Raw genomic sequence first — 15,764 nt, 5'->3', positions numbered from 1 at the left:
AAAACGCCGGTTGAGGAAGTAAATCCACACGGTGTGAGATATAGTGACTCTCGGTAGCTACAACGTTTCATTTCGTTCGTGTATCAAATTTCCGACAGGGAATAAAAAAGCTTCTGCTCTTTCGCACTGGTCGACCTTTCATTGCTACCAACGCAAAAAGCCCGGACCTGTGTGGCCTTTACGCGCCAGCTACTTAAATATGTACCCAGGGAGCTCCACTCTGGAAACGATTTAACTCTCGCAAATACCTCCACCAGGGTTAGATTCTACCCTGATGAACTCGAAGCTCTTGGCGCTCGGTGCTTTCTTTCTCGCCTTTGCCACCGCTAACGTCTTCGACTCGTCTTACTCCAATGTCTCCAGCGCTGCTATCGACGAAGACAGGATCGAAACCGCCGTATTAGTTGACACCGAGACGACAGAACCCGCCGATGACGTTCTATGGAATGCTGCCTTAACCAAAGGCCGGATGTTGATACTAGCCACGAGCTTGAACCTTCCAGAGGCTATTAAACTCTATTTACCAATGGAAACTCCCTGGGATGGAACCCTCAAACGCGAACTAGCACTTTGGGGCTACTCGGAACCTGACTACCCGGAAGTTGAAGACTCTGACGAAAACTGTGTCATGGGGCAAGAAAACCACGGCCTCCAAGATATGCTCAAAGAGCTACATGCAGATGATAGAGATTCACGTGATGGAGGGGACAACATCTGTCACACAATCCAACATCAAGACGGGCCTACCTTGGAGAAAGATGAGAACGGTGAAGTCCCAGAAGATCCTAGGGAACAATACTACAAAGTTGAGGGGCGCAGATACAGGGTACGTGAGCACGTAGAATATGATATGGCTAAAACTTGACGCAATGCAGCTGACATTGCTCTAGGTTACCGGCGCGGATTCCACCATTGGAATAAATCCAAAGGCTGGTATTATCTTCTTCCTGACCCTTGAGAGCCCCACGTACGCGGCGAGAACGCTATGGAACGTACCCTCCGTCAAGCCGGACGAGATGCCTAAACTCCAAAGAACCTCGGATCTTACCTGGGGTCTCTGGAATAGGCATAGCAAAGAAAGCCTGTCCAACATCAACTACTTCTTCACGGTGGCAGTTGTGAACCCGGAAACGCGCAAGATCATCAGTAGAGCCATGGGACAGAATGCTGTACCGAAGGCGCCAGGATACACCTTTAGAGCTGATAATGAGAACTTCATTGCTCTGCTGGGTATGTATACGATTGCAGCTTTCTTCGATATGTTCACCAGAAGCTCTCAAGTTCTCAACAGTCACTGGATATGCACTAACTACCAGTCTCTAGGATCGCCGAACCTTGTAATGGTGATGTTTTTCCTCCTCCAACACAAGACTCAGTTTGGCCACAATCGATGGGTCACTGAGATCCGTGTTTTCATACCGAATGGGGATTTGAATACGGTTTCGATGCTTGTAAAGGTTGAGCGAGCGCCCCCGACAGAACCTCCCGAGCCTATTGAAGATCCAGATTGCGCGGAGAAAAGGTCGTTGAAAAGTGCGGCAGTCTCACCGCTGGATATCAATAGTTGGAAGGGTGGCGAACGTGCAAATTCGACCTTCGAGGAGGTGAATCTGGTTAGAAGACATATCATATGGGCTTAGACTCGGTCACAAACGATGGATATAGGCTTTGCATGGTGAGTTCAGATTAGATGCTTTGGCTACTCCACTGAAGGAGCATCTCATACAGGAAAAGAACTAAACACCTATGTCCTGGAAGTCCACACTACCTCATGATTTTGTCTATTTATCTTGTACACTAATGTAGTCGGCAGAACACGTTTCCACATCTCAATTCTTGTACTTTCACAACATAGCCATTGCGCATTGTTGGCACACGAGCTCCTACTCTGGACAGTTAAGTGATTATCCACTTCCTGTTCACCCATCACACCACTTTCTCGATCGCGCGTCGCCAGACCAGGATGCCTACAGAATACGGCGACGAAACCGTCGCTGAGCTCGAATGGCTCCCGCCGAAACAAGAATATATTGCCAACCTACGCTCAGTCGCACCTCCAGCGGACGAGCCAACGTGTGCTATATGTCGTGGTGAGTGGGAGTATCCGGCCCAGGAAGTCGTTGAGCCAAGCCCTCACTGCTCTCGACATCCTCTTCACAAAGACTGTCTTCTCATAACCTTTGCAACGGAAGACGGAGAGGAGGTCAGCAATCTGTGTCCATTTTGCCGTCGTGAGCTCTTCGAGAAGATCCCACAGCCGCCTACGAAGCCCCCGAATAACCCGGCCAGTGTCTACCAGCAAACTACGCAACTCTATGACAGCATTGTGGCACTTCATATCCATATTGAATACAACGACGACAAGACCGAAGATCCACAGCTGCTGTATCCTTCTGGCCCGACTATCGAGGACGCCTTGCAGAAAGACGGTTTCTGGTCTGCTCTTCCGCGTTTCTTGGACGAATGGTACTACCGCAATGCATCTCAGATTATCGAGCAGTCAAAAAGCTATAAGAAACCACTGTCGATCGTAGATGCGGGTCGCGCAGTGTTTACTGAGCTTTTTGGTTATGCCGAACCACCGTCTCGCAAGATTACAGGTCTCACAGACGAAGGTCGCGCAGCTATCACTGCGCTCTTTGCGCACGAACCTGACAACTCAGAGCTGTGTATAAAGGCTACAGAGCTACTAGATCACCAACAAGGCGAAATTGTCATGCAATGTATCCGCGCCGCCCTCATGTACTACGACCAGTCTGCCTTCCCCCAACACGTCGAGGATTTGCAGGGCAAAACTCGTTGGCTCATTGCCTACCATGTCCTGACTTCTCTATTAACAGCACGCAGACGCCCCGATGAGGACGTGTGGTATCGAGGAACAAACATCCCCCGCTGGCTCCAGCTGGTCCGTTTCCGTAAGATGCTTTACCGAGGAATCAACCATTGGGCCTCACCGACCTTCTTCGCCAGCCAACGCCCACTCGAGATAAATTTCCCTTACGGTCACCTTATGGGTGTTACCGAGGGATTCGGTGAACATGACTTATTGGAAATACAGTATTTCCGGCCCACCGATGCAGAGCCGTATCAAACTCGTATTGGACCTATCGATCGTGGTCATAAGATGATCATAAAGGAGGACACCTCGGTATGTCCTTTAGATCCCAATCTCCCGAGTGGCACTATCTTTCAATTTCTGAAGGACGGAACCTTGACAGCTCGGGAACTCTGTCCTGCCTTCCTCCATGATATTTCCTGCAACCGTGAGGAAGGTTTTTTCGATCTCGTTCATGAGAATGGGAGTATGCTGAGGATCATACGTAGGTTCATGCCGTAGGGGCACTATGGGTGGCTAGGACTCGGATTGCACGTTGCTACATACATACTATTAATTGTTAACAACTAGATAGCTTCCGAGGCAATGTATACTTGCCTGGGTACTATCTTTAGCAACGTTTTGCACTATGGGCTTACTAGTTCCCATGCGTATCCGCGATCTCCTTCTGGCCCTTCCTCACCCACGCTTTAAACGGATCCTGCACATCAGGATTCCTCCTCAACTTCTCAATTTGATCTTCGCCCGACGGCACCAAAAGCCCTCTCTTGACCGCATCTCTCTCCTCAATCTCCTCGCACCACTTCTTTAGCTTCGGAAACTTGGTCATCTCAATTCCCGCCCATGGTGCCCACCGAACCCATGTAAAGGTCGTGATATCCGCAATACTGTACTTGCCGCGGCCTTTGCCTGCAAGATAGTCTCTATCCTGGAGTCGCGCTTCTAGTACCGAGTAGAGGCGCTTTGTCTCATTCTTGTATCTCTTTGTGCCATAGTCAATCTTCTCGGGCGCGTAGCGCACAAAATGGTTCGCTTGTCCTTGCATTGGGCCCACGCCGGCGTTCTGGAAGAAGAGCCACTGTATCATATCCATCCGCTCGTCGCTATCCTGGAAGCTGAAGTTGAAGTCTTTGTCATAGTGTTCGGCGAGATACAGGAAGATGGCTCCAGATTCAAAGACGGGGTATGAGTCGCGGCTGTGGTCTACAATCGCGGGTATGCGACCGTTGGGGTTGACTTTGAGAAATGAGGCGGACTTCTGCTCATCTTTGGATAGATCGATGGCGGTGGTCTTGTAGGGGATGCCGAGTTCTTCGAGGAAAATTGAGATCTTTTGGCCGTTGGGTGTGGCCGCTGTGAGGAGCTCGATGTTGGGGGTCGTCATTTTGTGTTTTTGCTTTCACTTTGCAGCGCCTCTCGTATGTGAGATTTCTTGAACAGGAGGCATCGATGCTGCAGTATCACTGCTTACATAGATGCGCTATACCCGCACTACCGATGGTCCCGTGGACTCGTATCATGATGACGTATGGTTGAAGTAGCTGAAGAGGACGTCATTAGGGTCTGCTGTTTGACTGCCAGGATTCCGAAGGTAATTGGATATTTCTATCAAAAGAATGCATTCGAAATGAAAGAGCAGTTGTTCAGCTTGCAATGTAGCAAAGATGTGGAGAGCTCTTCCCACTTCCAGGGCGCGTTGGCATCCGGGTTAGCGCGGCGCTAGTACACGCTCAGGGTGTCGCGTGCCTCCCGCAACCATCATCACCACGACGCACCACCAAACTGGATCTCTTGTGACACATGAACTCCTTCCTTCTCTTCTATGCTGCAGGTTCAAACAAAGAAGATAGCTCTCGATCGCCGATAATGTACCAGTACGCCGATGCATAGCCATGCCGTTCGTTTCGCGCGGTGGTCTGATTTTCTTTCGGCTTTAGTCCCATTTGGCCCAAAACAGCAACCATCATGCCACTTTTCAAGACAAAGTTCCAATTGGAGTGTAAGGTGGTATTGCATGTGACTTGATGCTGAGCGAATTTTGGGTCGTAAAGTGCAACTTGTACGCGCAGCTGGCGGTCTCCTTCCTTTTACCGCGTATTCCTCCCATTTCATACTCTTTGTTCTTTGCTCGACATTACTTCCGAGGCCTTCGCGATCGAGGAGTCCATCACCACCCGGGTCCACTGGCGCAGGAAGTGTACCACACAAATCAAACACCAAAGAACGTCTCCTCCTTACGATACCTATCCTGGGAATCTGCACCTCTACACATTAACAGACGCTCCTCTTTATTGAACCCTTCCATTAGAACAGTTCGACAAGCGCCGAGCTCAACCGGTTTCGCCATGATGATAACCCGCACCTTCTCGCTCACAAACTTCCTCATCGGATCTTCAGCGCTCTGCTTCCAAATCTTCGTGCTCTACCCATGGCATGAGAAGTTAGAAGAGGAGTTCGTGGAATTGAAGAAAGAGCACGCGAGGTTACTGGAGGAGACACACGAAAGGCACAGAGGAGAGTTGAGGGGGATCAGAGAACAATTGGAGTTGGCCAACGAGCGGAGGAAGACTGGGAAATTTTGGTAGAGTGGTAGGATCGGAGGAATTGATAGAAGGGAGAGTTTTGCTGAGGAAGGGGGAGGAGGAGCGGAAATGGAGAATGCAATGGGTTGTGGGATATCTAGACGGACGGGACATGTTACAAAGCTAAGCAAAAACATACGAACGATGTTGGAAGTAGCTGTACACAACACCTGTCCAAATCCCAACTCCATCCTGTTGTCGCTACTCGGAGGATGGCATCGGATTTGGATGGAAAACGGAGCAACGCGCGCCTAACGTGACTAGATATGCCCAATACTCTAGGATGGGGCACCACCATGCGAAACCCGTATGCGTATCTGAAAATAAACAGGCAGACGCAGCCAATAGTACATGTAGCGAACAACAAAGTTCACGAAAGCGAATGCATCTATCGAAAAACACCAACTCCGTTCCCTCCGCGAAAACCTTCCTTAGCCCATACAACAACTCAGAAAAGAAAAAAACTTCACACACAATAAACTACTCCATCACATCGATAACTCTACCCTTCCAATAGCACCAACGGCTTACCCTCCCTCCCTCCTGTCAAGTCTGTCAAACGCGGACCCAACTCCGCCACTCGGGGTCCATCCAATCCGTCCTAAACCCACCAAACCCACCAACCCAAAAACAGCCCTTCCGAGCGCCGATCTTAGGGGGGCAGCAAACCAGCGGACCAGCAAAACCCCTTACCCATCCTCCTTCTCCACAATGACGCCAGCAAGGCGCGGAAACAGTAATGCAGGTTATGGTGATCAGCACGGCGCCAAACAAACAAAGCGCGTGCAAAAGGGATCAACACGCATGCAGCGTGTGCCGAGCCGCGTGGGTTGACAACTGACGTTTGACGTGCCGCGTGCAGGTGATTAATGATTAATTGGCGGCAGGGCTGGCATGATGATGATGATGATGATTATGTGTGGTGCGGGACGGGTTGGCGTGGGATTGATTGCGAGACGCGCGTTTTGCGATTCAGACTGTACAATGAGGCGATTTTCACGTGCAGAGATACTGATACTGATAGGCAAAGGGGAGTTTCGTAGTCATTCGCATTTCAGTAGATAAATGTGAAAGGAGGCAGGCGCTAGGAGACGTAGAAAAGCCCGTGAAGAGTACAACATGCAGCATTGGAACGGGAAAATGGAATTAGTAGTAGGAAATGTAACGCCTTGGTATAGTAGTGTCGAAGAAAGCTCTCAATCCGAAGCCGTCATGTCTCGGAGAGTGATGAATGGTCCTCCTTAGCAGCAACTCGCAGCCTTTGTGTCCTGCTGCGGATCCGGCTGTCGCCCAGGCCTAGCAACACGCCGCCTGGCCCCTCGATTGTACCTGCGTGTGGCTCCCTCTCGCGCGAGAACAGATATCTCGCATGCTAAACCCCCCAAAATCCGTGCCCCATAAGGAATGTGACCGTGTTGCATGGCCGGCTGTGGCTGCGAGCAGCTGTCGAATCGCGGCTTCCCTGAACGAAAAAGATGAAAAGTGGTGTTTGCGACAATCCTCATGCTTTATGTCTGAATCTCCTTCTTCTCTGCACCCTTTGGCCGGAAGACGGCGTCTTGACCTGACATGCGACGTGCGAGTGCGCGGTCCAGCTTTGCTCCCAGCGCCAGCTTGCTCATGTCGTCTGTCTTGCGCTCGTTGAGGGCGTACCGTTGTTGGACCAGGCGCTTGTCTTCGAGGCGGTCAAATCCCGCGTTCCATGTCTTGATGTCGTGTGACTTGGGGTCGCCGGCTGTTGACGAGGCTTGCGACAGGTGCGAGGGCGCGATGGAGGGTGTGAGGGTGGGTGTGGCGCTGTAGGTGGACATGCGGGTGGATGCGCGGTTGGCGGCCGACTTCTTCTCGTTAGACTGTGACTGTGCTTGTTCCGACATGGTCGCCGAGGGGTGTGCGTGTTTGTGTTGGGGCGGGCGTGTTGGAGCGCAAAGGCAGGTGTTTGTGTGGTGAGTGTGAAGGGAGGGGAAGGCGCAAAGGAGTGAATGTCAAGCACGCAGTGCAGGTGCTCCTCGGCGAGCATCGACCACACGCAGGGGACGTCTGAAACGGGCAGTGGATACGGGAGAATGACTTACGTTGGCAAGCATGGGCCGCGAGGACTCAAGAGAGTTTGTCATGATGCGCGCCACGGCGAGTCCGGTGGTTAGTAGGTGGGCGGGGATAGCGTGCTGCTTGCTAGGTCGCCGGAAATTCAATCGTACGACGGCGATTGAAGGGTATAAGAGAGGGCGCACGCAAACAGAGCAGTCAGAGGCCGGTGTCCGTGCTGGGTCTGTAGAGAAAAGCGAGGAGATGGGTGTTGTAGTCGGTAGAAGTCCTGTGCTCAGCCTGCCTTACTCCTGCGCGTTTCAAAGGGCCCAGATCGGCAAGGGGCGTCGTGAGTAGCAAGATGCACGCGCAGGGGCACCACGGTTAGCGAGTCGCAACGGGCGGCGGTGATGTTTGGTAGGATTCTAAGACGTCAGCCTTGCAGACAAGCAGCGGCATGTGCGTGGTCAAGACGCGTAGCAGAAGGCCCGCCGCCGACGAACACGACGCGGTTATGTAGGCAGCGGCGGCTGTAAGCAAGGAAAGAGCGACCCCTCTACCACTACCACCACCGGCATCATGGCAACCACCAGACGGCTCTGAAACGGCCGCACGTAAGGATACTGCATCTAGGGATACTTGCATTTCGATAAAGTGCTGAGTGAGTTGCATGCAGTCAGCCTCCACTCAAGCCATTCACGCCGACCGCGACACCCGACCAATCCCCTTGACCACCGCCCACGCTTGCATCGCCTATGCCACGTTTTTCTGCGGGAACCCAGAACCCACGTTGGCCGCTACAGGGCCCCGTGTTGCTTAGGTTTAGCTTCGTCTCCACCGGTGCCCGCGCATTGCCGCTCCTGGTTTGGTCCTGCCATGAGCCATGCACTTGTTCCCTGACTGAAGAACTCCTTGCATTATCTATGAGACATCCATTCCTCGCGAAACGGGAGCAGTGAATATCGACAGTATCGCATCCCCAGTCATCCGTCAGCCCGAAGTCCTTGGGTTAATCAATGCAGCGTCGGCTTCTTTGAAGTGACTGCAGCTGATCCCTCGCACTAGTTAACCAGCTCGCCCAGGCGTTTGGGCACCAGAGGACGCTGCAGTCTGGCAATGAGCAGCTAAACGTCAAGGCACAGAGTGCCGCCCCCTTTCCATTCCAGTTAATCTCGACCACCGCATCTGGCATTTGGCGAGCGCATGTGAAGAAATGCACGTCAAAATGATCTTGCAGATGCGTCGCCGATAAGGTTTGCCCACCCACCAGTAGCCAAAGCGACCCCAAGCTTCAACCCCGTCCCCCATTGCCCACCAACCCATACGCCTTCCAACCACATCCTCACATGCGCAATCGCCTGCCCAACCCCACATGCTCCCCAAAGCGGCAGCACGACAGAACCTTTCATCCAACGTCCGAGCGCCTGCATGAAAATGCATGCTCACCACGTGGCCGCAACGTGGTTTCCGTGGACGCACGGCCCGCCGCTGTCTGACAATTGCGGGTTCCTGGCACATGGTATCGCGGTGGAGCCAGCGCGAAGGTCGGGCTGCATCGGAGCACCATCCTGGTGGTGAAACCGCTGAGCTATGCATATCACTGAACGGTGTCGCGCGCATGATCTAGTGCGTAAGCTGTGTCTATATCTGAGGCTCACGATGGAGGAGGCGAGCACTGCATGGTATGTATGTCTGGATGGGCTGGAATGTGGCGTTTGAGGGTCTGGATGAGAGAAAAAGCATGTACGATGGCTTGCGGGTTCGCTTGCCGAAAAGTCTAGACTGTGATGCGGGACAGTCTTCATCAACATCGTTTCTAGAGACAAAGACATCTCCGAGGACATGGCACACGTGACGAAAAGGCGCGACTCAGAAACGACTGAATTTGTGTAGATACGAAGTCCGAAGATGAAGTAGATCACAATTTGGTATCGCCGAAAGTACGAGCCTTGACTCGTGCTGCTCCTTACCGCTCATCTACATCGCCATACCGGGCATATGGTCAAGCCCTGATAAGGGTTGTCAGCACGAAAACGTCACAGCGTGACTGAAAGAACAACTTACAGCCATCGATATTCTCCTTGATAGCGCTCTTAACTTGGCATTGGTTCATGGCCTGAACATTCTGACTCTACAACTCCTTGTTAGCAGCCACAACATGCTTCATGAACCCACACTGCATCACATACCTTCAAAGGTCTTCCATTCTCGCAAGCTTGAAACATGCAGTTGTTGTCCATCGCCTTCTGTAGACTGTCGTCTTTCCAACCAAAGAGGTAATCCGCATGGGTACCATAGCCCTTGTTGTCGTTGTAAGAAAGGAAGAAGGGGTTGGAGCCATCCTTGGGCCACATGTTGCTGAACTGGGTAGTATCCCAGAGTGTCTCATAGGCAACCTGTGGCATGCGCACTGGATGTGAAGACGGACATGCGCCGGCAACCGCGAATGCTTCCTTGGCTGTGTTGTACATGTGATCCTGGTGGTTGGGCGAGTCGACGTTCTTGCCGTCCCAGCAACTGAGTGTTAATATCCATGTCAGTACCCTCTCACTTGAACTGTTCACGAGGCAGACACTTACGAGGGGAAGTGGTGCACAGTCATGATGCCACCTTTGCAGGCCTTGGGTGGGAAGTCTGGGCTCTCGGGGAAGCGGGTGTTCTTGTCTTGCAGACACACGAAGCGAAGACCTGGGTGTTTCTTCGCGTCTTCTACCGTGTTGGTTGTAGGCGAACCTACAGTCATTCGGAAGCCCTGAGTGGGTTAGTAGTGTGTTACATGTGCCGCAGTATGACTAACCTTGGGAAAAGCAGTAATCTTCTGGTTACCATTCCCGTTGAAGTCTTGCTGTGTGTAGTAGATGGCTGCGAAGAGGTAGACAACCAGTCAGTGTATGTCTCGCCTGCGTGTAGTAAGTTAGAACTCACTCATGCCACCGTTGATTCCGTTCGGCAAGGCGCTGTTCTGCATGATAGGCACTCGCTTGTACGAGCCGTTGGTGTGTTTGAAGAACATCGCGGCGGTCCAGTAATTGCTATATCTATCAGCCTCGGTTGAAAGACATGAACAGTCTGCCAAACCTGAAGTCCTCTGAGAACGTGCACGTTGTGCAGGTAGCCAAGGTAGATGGGTCTTCCTGCATAGTCGCATTGAATGCATTGCCACCAACAATTTGATGAACATGAGCTGAAGGAAGTTTACCTGGCTCAACGAGCGGGTCAAGCCGTTGGATGCTCAAGGTTGAGCATCCGAAGCGTAGTGCGGCCTGAGTAGGCACTGCGAGAGCGGCGATCTGGTACCACTTCATCGTCGTGTATCTTTGTATGGTTCTTGTAGGTGTGTTGTTGCTGGAAGATGCGTGAAGGACCGCCCACGATCTTAAGCTGGGGGATTGTCAATAGTTTCGACTCTCGGTATCTTGGTGTCAACCCTGCTCCATTGCATCGATGGTATCTGGTGTGGAAATGCTCTATCCGTTGATTAAAGACATCTGCATGCGACCAATAACGGCTATGACTTTGAGAAATCCCCGCGTTAATGTTCAAGACCTAGTCATAGTGCTATACCATTGCAATCAATTCCAGATTTCGGCACTTGTTTCCCGCGTAAACCTCCGAGAGGCACGGCACTTCACGTTTGGAACGGATAGGGAGATTGTCCTCATTCGCATTGTAGAGAGGTGAGATTCGCGCACAATGTCGTCAATGAGCGTACGTCTAGATAGACGGAGGAGGAAGACATGTGTAACAATACCGCGCGCACCGACAATCGCTCTCTTCGAGTGCCCTCAATAGCTACTCTAGCTTCCTGCTACGCAGATTCGCGCGTGACAAGTCATGAAGAGCTGGAGTCGCAGAGGTGCTATACGGCAGATTTCACCCCCGGATTAGTAGCCTTGGTACCTCAAATAGAGACTTCTCCCGCCGATCACCCGAGCATTGTAGGAGCTTCCATGGGATTATGAGCATCCAGTTTCTACGGTTCGTGGCACCCTGCCAAGATCGGTGTCATGTCAGCGAGACTGTAGAGGCCGTTGGATATCCATGCAAGGAACTGATTGGTAGTGGCTGCCATGGTACGGGTGTCGCGTATAGTGCTAACCCAGCGAGGATTGACGAGCAGTGCGGTAACGCCATTCTGAGAAGCTGTCAAAGGAGATGAGTGACAGGAGGAGCGAACCGGAAGAAGACGACGTCATGTGTGCCATGATCGCGGGTAGCGTCGGTGCGCTCGAAATCTGATTGTAGCCCAGATGGATGCATGCGCAGACCAAACCCCGAAAACAGTGCCTCCCTCAGACCAAAGTCATCAACAGAACCACGCCGCCATGCCCCAACTTCAAACCTCAGGCCATGTCCCCACATCTCGCGCTCCGCAGTCCAGAACACCGGGGCACGCTTGACGTAACCGGCGACGTTGAAAAGGGTGCAGGTGCGCGCGCTACCATGTTCCGAAAGCTTATTGTGTGCCTGACAAGGAGGGGTAAAATTGGGCGAACGACGTTCGCTACAATCCATGGCTTGGCGTGCACGACTGCCTATCACGGACAGCGCACGTCGCCTGGTATGGGATACACACCTTATCGCAGTTTTGGGAACGGGGTGACATGAGATGGAAGGGACGTGCGTGGGAGTGAGGTATTAGGGTCTGTCGTCACTCTTACGGTCTTTCCCGGTAGTCAGACAACTGGTGACTGGTGAAGGTGCCCTTTGATCAACCTGCATACATGCTGATCCGGCTGCTAGACACCCGTATACTTTGTGAAGGGAGAGCGTGGAGCGATGCAGCGCAACGCCATATACACAGCAGTCAAAAGAATGCGCTTTTCGACACAGACGAGACCCGACGATGATTCATGTGTCTCATCCCCAGAAGACAGTATTCACCTTGTCGCTACTACCACTTCCTTCCATGCAACTCAAACACCATTGCTCCAAATATGCGAAGATGATAGAATAACGTCAGAAACACTAGACACCACCTGAACTGTCTCATGAACCCAAGCAAACAAAGTCATGCCTTCATGCTTTATCACAAGATCTCCATCACGCTCATATATATCTCGTTCTTCTGACTATCATCATCAGTAAGGTATCACTCCCATCAGTTCCCGTCCGGTCTATAAGAAAAGGCCGCCAGCGCCCTCATCGAAACCCACTATCGCAACCCACTCTCCTCCGAGACAATGGCGACTTCATTCAAGCAACAAGTTTCCCATCAAAAGAAGCCAAAAGCATCTACCAATGCCAGCACGCGTAAGCTACGTAGCACGCTGAAGCCTGTATACGAACACAACCATTCCATACAGGAGCCATCCGGCAAGCCTGGAAGAAACGAAGATCCTCTTTCTCACCCCACCGCACCCAAGCAAGACCTTCACCCCACTCAGTCTCCCCGTAACGGCGTTCGCGGAGGCATACTTCCGTCCAACCTCAACCACATCAACCATCGCCGTCACGTCCACTTCGAAAAGACCGATAACGGCTATCCCCTCCGAAAAGGCTACAGCGCCGCAGACCCGCGCCGCAAATGGGGAAAGGCCAAGAAGCCCGCTGTCAAACCAGATGTTGTACGTCCATATAAGAAGACTGCCCCTTTGCGGCTGCAGAAGTGCTTTAGTAAGAGCTACGAATGCTGTCAATGCAACAATGGCACGGTGATCAAGCGAACGGCACACAATCCTGATCGGGCCTACCAATGTGAAGCTAGACGTGCGGTTGGACAATGTGGTCATAGATGGTGTCCGAAGTGTCCTGTTATTCGGGAGGAGTGGGTGGAGGATGTGCTTGAGAAGGGGGACAAGGGTGGGAAAAGGAGCCATGATCGGGTCCAAGTACGTGATGCCCGCAGCTACTGAGTGAAGTGCTCGGAGGAAGATGGTTATCAGATCATGTAAACGAAACTCCAAAGTAATGAACTTAGGTAACCGATAGTTTTCATAGAATACATACTCCACAACACCCAGTTCCACATCCAGACCTACCCCACCACCCCAGCAAAGTCCACAAGCTCAACAAGCACATTACACACGCCATCAGCCCAAACAGCAAACGCCTTCTCCCTCAGCACACTATACCAATCATCCGCATTGCGAATATCGCGCCATCCCTGCGGACCAATAGACTTGATAGCGTAACGGGGAAGACCCTTGGTTTCCGCATGACTGTCGACAGGAAAGACGGGGTGAGTGCCCACTGCCGAAGTGGGTGTGGGAAGGATAGCGGCGTTGTCATCTTCGGATGATTGAGGGAGACTGTTGGGTGGAAACGATGTTCCGTGGAGAGCATGCTCCGTTTGCAGTGCATTGGCGGCAGCAGCGAGCCCACGAAGATTGTCTGTGCCGGGTTCAACGTCTCGAAATCCGACAGCAGCGCTGAGTTCGGGGTATCTGTCCTTGGCGGCTTTGAGGAGGAGGATGACCTCTCTCATGAAGTCGTTGTAGTCGTACCATGCCAGGTGTGCTTGTGGCTCGGCTGTGATGCGCTTCTCGTCCAGCTTGATGCCAGGTCTGCCGCTCGATGAGGCAAGTACGAGGAAGATGTTGATGTGCGAGAGATTGGGTTGGGTAGGGCTGGTCGTGGGTAACTGTTTGATGGGTTAGCAGCGTCAATCATACTAAGAGCATGAAGGAATCGACCCTACCTTCAAACTCGGCTGTGTGGTTGCGTTGGACTCTACCGCTTCTCTGGAATCCGACTTTTCATCCCTGCCTTGGAAGGAAACCTGCGGCGTCACGGTTGTGAGTCGTGTCGATGAAGCTGTCTGCTGTGACGGCGTCGGATGTTGTTCCAAACTGTGATCGAAAAGCGGCTGTGGATGCTGCTCGACTCCACGTCCTGCATCATCATCGCCTTGCTGGAGCACAGCTTCGGCACTACCTTCTTTGTCTTTCTTCTTCGCGCCGCCCTTCCTAGTCTCGATCGCATACTGTCGCTGCCGCTCGTTCGTGACCATTCGTCGCATCAACGGAGTAACGAGGCTAATAATCTTGTTCCCGTCCCTTGGCCATGTCAGTCTTTCTCCAGCATCAGGACTCTTGTCTTCTCCTAGTGCGCGTGCAGCTTCAATCGCGTCCTTCTCGCCCGGCTTCTCCACATCTTCGCCAAAGAATTGCTCGCCAACGCCTTCGTTCAGGAAGTCCCGGACGCAGTTGAAGAGCCGCAACTTGACCATGTCGGTATCACCTTTACCACGGTTTCCAACGCAGCTCTGCCGCTCAGGATGTGATGTGTCGAGCATGTAGCCTTTTGCTAAAGCCTGTAGTTGAAGGAAGTTCTCTGGGCTTAGCTGGAGGGACATGAACAGCTTCGACATTGGCGGTCGTGTGTACTTGCGAGACGTTCTTTCGGAGGAGCGGCGGAAGAGAGCGGCGGCTGAGTGTACACCTGCAGCACGGGCATCGTTCAATAGAGACTCACTGGAAGGCGGTACAGTGTCGTCGACAGAGACCCCATGCATGTTATGGCCATGGTCCTGAAGCCGAGGATCGGTAGATCCGCCAGTTTTACGTCGCTTAGAGTTGACAAGCCTATCGGCATGATGCGATGCGTCCTCGGCCGGGGAGCTGGTACCTCTTCTTCTCTTGCCTCTATCCTGTAGTGGGATGGTCACCGTCCCAGTATCTCCAGTATCCATCGCATATGCCACCTGACCTGCAGCTGTCGCAGCCTCCAGCAACTCAACAAGGTTATGGTTCTCCTCCAGTGTGTGATCGTCTGACGCCTGACGGGCAGAGTGTTCGGCGTACAGGTGTGGGTTGAGATGATGTTGGGGCGGCGATGCGAGGGGAGCGGGACCAGACAAGTCATATTCATCGTCGTCGGACACGAATGGGGGCGGTGCACCGTTTGTACTGTTGGGCGTGGTGACGAACTGGCCGGGGCGCATCTGGTAGTATGGCGCGTCGACGTTTGCCCGCATCGTGGTTCGTATCCCCCGAGATCAGACGGGCCAGACGGTAGGAGCCAAACAGGGCTGGGAGGGATCGGTCGTATGAGCTGTCAATGCACAGATGGTAAGTCTTGGGGTCAAATGTTGAGATGGAGACAGCAACTGAATTCATGCAACTTGGACTGCGAGTGGAAAGCGACTCGATACGTCTACAGGGCGAGCGCGACACCGAATCTCTTTTGTATGCAAGCGCCCATGAGGTTTGGTTTGACACCGAAGCAGCGACATGTTTTGGTTTGAGCGCAAGAGAGCAGCATTTGCGGTTCGATGGAGAGGGCAAAGCATGGTTTGACCCGACAAGAGGAGAGGGTGGAGTGCAGTTTGATCCGTCTCGGCGACGTAAGCTGGCATCGAGGTGCGGAGATTAGGA

The 15,764-nt window shown here is 52.5% G+C and overlaps 7 protein-coding genes across 7 annotated transcripts; 3 read left to right on the top strand and 4 right to left on the bottom strand.

Annotated features, from left to right (window-relative positions):
- Positions 1–274: 274 nt before the first annotated feature.
- Positions 275–3,200, top strand: J4E87_003185 (uncharacterized protein; the record flags this gene model as incomplete). Its single annotated transcript, XM_049374818.1, is given in 5 exon segments — positions 275–826; positions 891–1,230; positions 1,324–1,533; positions 1,974–3,148; positions 3,162–3,200. 5 exon segments carry the CDS (start codon positions 275–277, stop codon positions 3,198–3,200), a joined length of 2,316 nt encoding a protein of 771 aa, XP_049235809.1.
- Positions 3,201–3,473: 273 nt separating this feature from the next.
- J4E87_003184 (uncharacterized protein) lies at positions 3,474–4,220 on the bottom strand (the record flags this gene model as incomplete). Its single annotated transcript, XM_049374817.1, has 1 exon — positions 3,474–4,220. The coding sequence occupies one exon, from the start codon at positions 4,218–4,220 to the stop codon at positions 3,474–3,476; it is 747 nt and encodes a 248-aa protein (XP_049235808.1).
- Positions 4,221–5,181: 961 nt separating this feature from the next.
- J4E87_003183 (uncharacterized protein) lies at positions 5,182–5,421 on the top strand (the record flags this gene model as incomplete). Its single annotated transcript, XM_049374816.1, has 1 exon — positions 5,182–5,421. One exon carries the CDS (start codon positions 5,182–5,184, stop codon positions 5,419–5,421), a length of 240 nt encoding a protein of 79 aa, XP_049235807.1.
- A 1,505-nt stretch (positions 5,422–6,926) lies between these two features.
- On the bottom strand, positions 6,927–7,535 carry J4E87_003182 (uncharacterized protein; the record flags this gene model as incomplete). The annotated part of the gene is made up of 2 exons (XM_049374815.1): positions 6,927–7,256; positions 7,494–7,535. 2 exons carry the CDS (start codon positions 7,533–7,535, stop codon positions 6,927–6,929), a joined length of 372 nt encoding a protein of 123 aa, XP_049235806.1.
- Positions 7,536–9,423: 1,888 nt separating this feature from the next.
- On the bottom strand, positions 9,424–10,751 carry J4E87_003181 (uncharacterized protein; the record flags this gene model as incomplete). Its single annotated transcript, XM_049374814.1, has 7 exons — positions 9,424–9,455; positions 9,511–9,577; positions 9,636–9,963; positions 10,026–10,198; positions 10,244–10,308; positions 10,372–10,478; positions 10,525–10,751. 7 exons carry the CDS (start codon positions 10,749–10,751, stop codon positions 9,424–9,426), a joined length of 999 nt encoding a protein of 332 aa, XP_049235805.1.
- Positions 10,752–12,629: 1,878 nt separating this feature from the next.
- Positions 12,630–13,066, top strand: J4E87_003180 (uncharacterized protein; the record flags this gene model as incomplete). Its single annotated transcript, XM_049374813.1, has 2 exons — positions 12,630–13,013; positions 13,064–13,066. The coding sequence occupies 2 exons, from the start codon at positions 12,630–12,632 to the stop codon at positions 13,064–13,066; spliced, it is 387 nt and encodes a 128-aa protein (XP_049235804.1).
- Positions 13,067–13,423: 357 nt separating this feature from the next.
- J4E87_003179 (uncharacterized protein) lies at positions 13,424–15,364 on the bottom strand (the record flags this gene model as incomplete). The annotated part of the gene is made up of 2 exons (XM_049374812.1): positions 13,424–14,029; positions 14,087–15,364. The coding sequence occupies 2 exons, from the start codon at positions 15,362–15,364 to the stop codon at positions 13,424–13,426; spliced, it is 1,884 nt and encodes a 627-aa protein (XP_049235803.1).
- Between the last annotated feature and the right edge of the window lie 400 nt (positions 15,365–15,764).

Source organism: Alternaria ethzedia (genome assembly GCF_023757985.1).
Source record: "Alternaria ethzedia strain BMP 0044 chromosome Unknown scaffold_5, whole genome shotgun sequence".
In the NCBI taxonomy this organism is placed as follows: Eukaryota; Fungi; Ascomycota; class Dothideomycetes; order Pleosporales; family Pleosporaceae; genus Alternaria; species Alternaria ethzedia.
Note: the sequence above shows the minus strand (reverse complement) of the source record. Positions and strands in the feature narration are given on the sequence as shown.